The sequence below is a fragment of the Macrosteles quadrilineatus genome, unplaced genomic scaffold (assembly GCF_028750875.1).
Source record: "Macrosteles quadrilineatus isolate MER2022 unplaced genomic scaffold, UCM_ALF_1.0 Scaffold_5__1_contigs__length_97177068, whole genome shotgun sequence".
Taxonomy (NCBI): Eukaryota; Metazoa; Arthropoda; class Insecta; order Hemiptera; family Cicadellidae; genus Macrosteles; species Macrosteles quadrilineatus.
In genome coordinates, this window is record NW_026542598.1 from 3,942,921 (window position 1) to 3,949,535 (window position 6,615).

Below are 6,615 nucleotides of genomic sequence, written 5' to 3' on the forward strand. Positions count from 1 at the left end.
TAACAAATTTAATTAAATAGCAGAATGAAGGATTACAGCTGGGTTATTAAATTTTCTTCATAAGAAATACATTGGACAGGAATTGGTGATGGGGTGTCTACACAAAAAATACTTAATTTTGAAACATTGTTTGTAAAAATCCATCCATTATTAACGGAGGAGTAGTGTTTCGTAGAAATCGCCTTCACGTACTATATATAAGGAAGGATTTCAAAACTAGAACAGGTCTAGGCCTACACGTACTAACCTCTAGTTACACATTTGGAGACCAAAAGTAAGAGTGAGGCTTAAATCAATATAATTGAGAATATTTTTATTTGCATTATGTCAACAATGCAAAATTGTCTTGGTTTCACAGGGAAAAAGTATCTAATACTTTTGTTGGTACATGTAACAAATATGTTTTATCATTCAACGGATTCCCTAAGAATGAAAAGCTGTTACTAAACAGTACATACTGAATATGTATGGTTTACAGGTTCAACAGTAAAAATTCCAGTGTTAAAAGATAATCTCCAGATAGTCAGTTGTATGTTTAAACAGAAGATATAACATTGTATTTCTTTGCACATGCAGCGATTCCTGCCGGTATTTTACAAATTCCATTTTACTTCTTGGGCATAGAGTAAGTAAGCTATGTAAAGTCACAAATTAGGTTAAACATACACGCTTATAGATTTATGGTTCTCACTTCTCTGAATAGGAAATGAGGATACATTTTTATATCTTGCAAATCTTGTTCAACTCTCAGTGATCTTTGTTATGAGTTATTTCTTGTCTTGAAAACTGTGCCATCTGTTTTAGCAAATTTCCCATTTAGGGAATAAGCTATTACCGTAGGTCTCATGGTAAACTTAGACCCGGGACCGATTTACTTTTTCGTTTTGAGGTCTTCAGAGGCTAAAAACACCATCCGTTCAAATTTATATATGTGTCCGTTAGTACGATAACTCAAGCAAAAATTATCCGATTTTGATGAAATTTGGTACTGTTTCCAGTCATTCCTACGTAGTGGGTTATGACGTATTGTTTGAAAGATTACTAACACGTGAATCGTTCAGTTTATAAAATGAAACGTGTGCACCCAAGTGGCGCAAGTAAAATAAAAATGGATAGGAAATATTTCAAAATAAAAACAAATTAAATTAAAACTGTTTGAACTTATGGTTAGCAGGTTAGCTGGTTTCAGTTCCGATTCTTCTAACAACGAGAAGTCGCAAACAGGCAGGCGGAAATCTTTAGAAGTTTTATGTAAGCCTTACAACGTTTAAATTAAAATACTTTTGATTATTTCTGTTTGTCTTTGTTGCTGAAGTACAACTATGGAGTAAAGTGTGTGATAAACAGTAAATGTGGTCCATTCATAGATGTAGTCAAAATTCAAAAGTGGTACGTGATATACTTTTTTACCATGTATGGCAAAAACTCCAAGAACTAGGTTTTGGTCTTATTTTTAAATTGAAGACTTAAAACAATTTTAAGAATAGGCCTTTAAATTTTATGGCAGCTGTAGAGGTGAATAGAAATACGAGAAAATTTTATATCAAATTTAAATTGATTGATACCTTGGAATTCAATTTATAAATACAAACATTTTAATTTATGGACATTTAGCAATTATTAATTTAATCAAAATTATCAAAAACTTTTAATCATTTAAAACCACATTAGGCCCCTTTTATGAACCTGCGGCATGCAGCAAACATATATGCTAACTAATTGTTGCCGTGAGAGCACCCCATGGTCCTTGTTTTATTTCTGGCTGGGGGCCTCAAATCAACATCTAGCCGAGGGCCTCCAATGGAGCCAGACCGGGCCTGAATAAAATCATATATATCTTTTTATTTGTTGAACGCAATAATGAACATGAAGCGCCCACCAAAGCTTCAGATTTTACAGAAGGAGGGTATTTAAGTCTATTCTCATCCAAAGTCAATGGCAATAGCTGATAGTTTGTACATTAAGATAAACTAATTATATTAATCCATCTTATATGGTTTGTATTACGGTACAGAAATGGTTTTATTGAATAAATCCTTTAGTGATGAGGTAAAAGTTATTTCAGCACAATTCAGCAGAGAACATAATGTCACATTTTTGCCAAAATAAAAATTTTTAAGATGTTATGTTTTGAAAAAAAAAAGATTCCAAAAAAAGAATATATTGTACTAATCTTTGAATTAATATTCAATTATATTCGCTACTTAATAGGAATTGTGAGTATGAGTATAACGGCAATGGTAACTAAAATTTCTTTTAGATTAAAGAGTTATCATTTTTGAAAAAGAACTAAATAATAATTGATAGTAGCATTTCGTTATGAGGAGTAAATGCTATGTAAAATTTAAGGGAAGGGTATATACACAAATAATAGTCATAGTGGTCATTACGAAGGGGTGGTCTTCTATAAATGTTTGCCAAACAATTATCATCATTGCACTATTGCAGGGCCCTGAACTATGGAGCGATTGGAAGCATTCTTGGACATGAGCTAACCCACGGTTTTGATATTGAAGGTATAACTTTCAATTTGCTATATTCACCTAAAAATCCTTTAAGACAAAATGAGACATTTATATAGGAATTTTTGAGAGGATAGCAGGCTTACCTGAATGGGAAAGAGTCAAAACTGGCACAGGAAACACAAAGATTTACAACTATATACACAAAACATTAGAATATTTCACTGTCACTGGCAGCATTTTTAACTATAAGGAAGGGAAGTATTTGTTCACAGGTGTATATGTTGAAAATGACTAGAAAGAGCTTTAAAAACACCAATTTTCTGGAACCCCTTCTCATTCCACACCCCATAAACCATCTGGTAGCCCCCCTCTGACAAGGTCCTAGAATCACAACTTCATATTAGCAAAAACATAGGGTTTAATTGAGGGAGAAGATGTGTGTTGGTTTACCTAGTTTTAACATAATTTTAAGTCAGTTTGACAATGGTTTTATTTTATTATTGGTAGGTACTTTGGTATTATGCAAATGCCACCCTGATACATAGATGAAAGTATGACTCATCTGGTATGGTTCGGTTCATAACAAAACTAGGGAAGTCGTACAAACATATTTATGATAACACAACCTAACATAACCACCGCAGCGCTGTAAAATATGTGGCCTCCGTATAATACCAATGTACCTGATTAGTGATTATCTAATGAAAATCAGAGCTCATAACATCAAACTGTCCTTAAAAATGTCCCTTAACTATGTAATGAATCTTTTGATGTTTAGGGAAAGACTATGACGAGACTGGGCAGAAAGCGTCCTGGTGGGACAGTAAAGTCTCGGACATCTACAGTCAGAAGGCGGAGTGTTTTGTGGACCAGTACAGCAAGTTTTCCTTCCACAACTCTGATCAGCTCAAGGTCAAACGCTACTCTATATGGAATACATTGTTCTATGATAAACCTCATGAATTGTGAGTGGAGTGATGATACGACAATATCAATCACTCATATTATTTATGGATGCATTATGATCAACACACAAATGATTGATGAAGATCATCCATCAGAAATATAAGTTTATGGTTCATAGTGATAATCAGGCACATATTAGCAATGTTATTTTAGAGTTTTGGGATGCACTGAATGGCTGCCAGATAGTAAAATACTACTCAATAATCTGAGCGTAAATATATTCTAAATCCATAATTTACAGAAAAATGAAAAAAACACTAGCTGCATAGCCTCCTCTACACAAGGCTGATGCGTTGTTGTGTGGTAATGGCAATTGGCAACTTCGCTGTCGCAACATCATGCCTATTGCCATGGTGATAATAGCAATAACAAAAGTGTAAACATCAACATTGCCTATACGCTTCAATATAAAATTAGTGCAACAGCTGTTCGGTGTTATAAACACTTTTGTCTCGCTGTGGTCTTGTAGTAGAGGAGGATATGATAGCTGTGCAATACACAAATTAAAATAAAATTGTATATTTTGCAAGTGGGCCCTACTACATACCTATTATAAATAGCCTGATCTTCCTTTGATAAAATATCTTTAAAATAGACCTTATAAATTTCTCAATCAGCAACTAGCAGTTGTATTATCTTGTATACGTTTCCAAATGTTGAGTAAATAAACGGTATCAGCATTCTGACACATACTTTCTCCCATAAGTTTGTCAACAGCCTTTATCACGTGTAAGCGGTGAGAGTAAATATACGGAAATGGGATTAGTACAATTTTGATCTTAATTTAAAGGATTATAACATACAAAATTTTTATCAAAATCGTTCGGGCCATTTTTGTGAAAATCCGATTTTCCCGTTATTTTATGGGGTTTTTATGGGAAAATAACATAATCTACAATAACTTTTGACCGGTAATTTTTACAGAAATGGGATTTGTACCATTTTGTTCAGAATATAAAGGACAATGACATACAAAATGTTTATCAAAATCGTTCAGGCCGTTTTTGGCAAAATCCTATTTTTTCGTTATTTTATGGGGTTTTATGGGAAAACCCCCATTAAAAATCAAAATTTCTAAAAAATTGAAAAAACTATGAATGTTGTAAGGACCATTACATACTATGTTAAATAAAAAGCGGGTTTTTTTAAATCCTATTTTTCGTTATTTTATGGGGTTTTTATGGGAAAATGACATAATTTACCATAACTTTTGAACCGTAATTTTTACAGAAATGGGATTTGTACCATTTTATTCAGAATTTAAAGGGCTACAACATACTAAATTCTTATCAAAATCGTTCGGGCCATTTTTGAGAAAATTCGATTTTTCCGGTTTTTTATGGGTTTTTATGGGAAAATCCCCATTAAAAATCAAAATTTCAAAAAAATGAAAAAATCTCTGGAGATACCATGGATTAGAACCTACATACCAAATTTCATCGAAATCGGACCACAGGTGTAGTCCCTAGCTCTGTACACATCCAGGCACACAGACACACAGACACACAGACACACAGACACACAGACACACTCACACACACACACAGACATCACTTCGAAAACCACTTTTTTGGGTCCAGGGGGACCCAAAACGAATATATCCACTCAAAACTCAAACTCGAAAATTTTGACGAAAACAATACTTTCTCCATATACTATGGTATAGGGGGAGAAAGTAAAAATTATAGATGACTATCATAAACCCTCTCTGAAATACTTAGACCTACTTTTGTATTTAAATCGAACACAAAGTAGCCTAACTATTTTACCATAGGTGAATGGAACACTTACCCTGGCTGAAAACATCGCTGACAACGGGGGAATCCGCGAGGCTATCCAAGGATACAGACTGTACACGGCTCGTAATGGACAAGAGCCTTACTTACCTGGACTTCAGCACTACTCTCATGAGCAGCTGCTCTTCCTGGCTTTTGCTAATGTAATTTCAGATAAAAATTGCTTCTGGCATGTATAAATATACAAATAACACCTTTTATGTAGATAAACTGAGTAAAATAGAAAAATTATATTTTCAGTGAAGCATGTACAAGGTGGTTAACTTCAACATGAATGCTTTTTTTAAACAAAAATTTATTTGCAATCCGCTAGTTTACAAATTGAGCAATGAGTAATGCTATATACATTTGGCCTCAGTTCTACTATAGCCTACACACTAACTTATACATTTGAAAAAAGGTGTTGGGTTTGAAGCTATGTTCCCCAAAGCTGGTGGGTCCAAACTAGTTTCAGTAAAACTTTGTAAAAATTGATTTCAAAAATGTTTAAATACACAAATTAGTTTCAAAAATATATGGTATACATAATTTCCTAGCTTAAAGATTGCATAATCCTATTTTATATTTTTGTCAACCTTTGAGATGAATTCGTTCAGTGCCTATTTGATGTGTAGGCTATATAGGCTACTTTTAAAACTTGTAAATAGTTTTAAAACATTTCCATTGTAAACACCGTGTAAAATTTTTACAAGAATTAAAAATTCGGTGGCCTTGAAGAAAAGCCTTTCCTGTGACTTTTCATTATATCTCGTAACTCCAACACATTAAAATTTCATTAATAATCTCAGTTTACCATAATCAGCCTCGTAACCATAATGTTGGTTGTCTCAGGTGTGGTGTGAGGAGACGACGCCGCAGTTTGAGGCGATGAGTCTTACGGATTCTCATAGCCCCAACAAGTTCCGAGTGCTCGGCAGTCTCTCTAACTCCCCCGAGTTCTCCAGTGTTTGGGGCTGTAAGACTGGAGCTCGCATGAACCCGAGCCATAAATGTATACTGTGGTGAACAAAAAATAGATTTATTTTCAATTAAACCATTTTTTACACCACGGCGTTGTTCCTACCCAACATCAACATACCTTGAGAATATTGGCCTGGTGTGATGAGTCTAAATACTATATATTAAATATAATTTAGGGAACCCGTGCGGCTCAATGAGCCTCAGTATAAAACATAACGTTGAGGAAAACTTTGTGGGAAACTTATGAGTAACTTTCTTAGAGTTATTATAAAACTACTTGTCAAAAATTGATTTGTAATATCTCCAATTGTCTAGTCAATGTTCACATACATGTCTGCTCCTACCCAGACAGCACAAAGATATTTTATAAATATTTTTAAAATATATATCCATCTTAAAAATATTTTATATATTTTAATATTATTTTT

The 6,615-nt window shown here is 33.7% G+C and overlaps 1 protein-coding gene across 1 annotated transcript in view; it reads left to right on the forward strand.

Moving 5' to 3' along the window:
* The window catches only part of LOC128994870 (endothelin-converting enzyme homolog), a 13,746-nt gene extending 7,514 nt beyond the window's left edge, over nucleotides 1–6,232 (forward strand). The window contains exons 8-12 of the mRNA XM_054419692.1: nucleotides 577–625; nucleotides 2,449–2,516; nucleotides 3,244–3,377; nucleotides 5,206–5,370; nucleotides 6,059–6,232. Coding sequence (XP_054275667.1) covers nucleotides 577–625; nucleotides 2,449–2,516; nucleotides 3,244–3,377; nucleotides 5,206–5,370; nucleotides 6,059–6,232 — 590 coding nt within the window. The remainder of the gene's footprint in view (nucleotides 1–576; nucleotides 626–2,448; nucleotides 2,517–3,243; nucleotides 3,378–5,205; nucleotides 5,371–6,058) is intronic.
* Nucleotides 6,233–6,615: the final 383 nt, after the last annotated feature.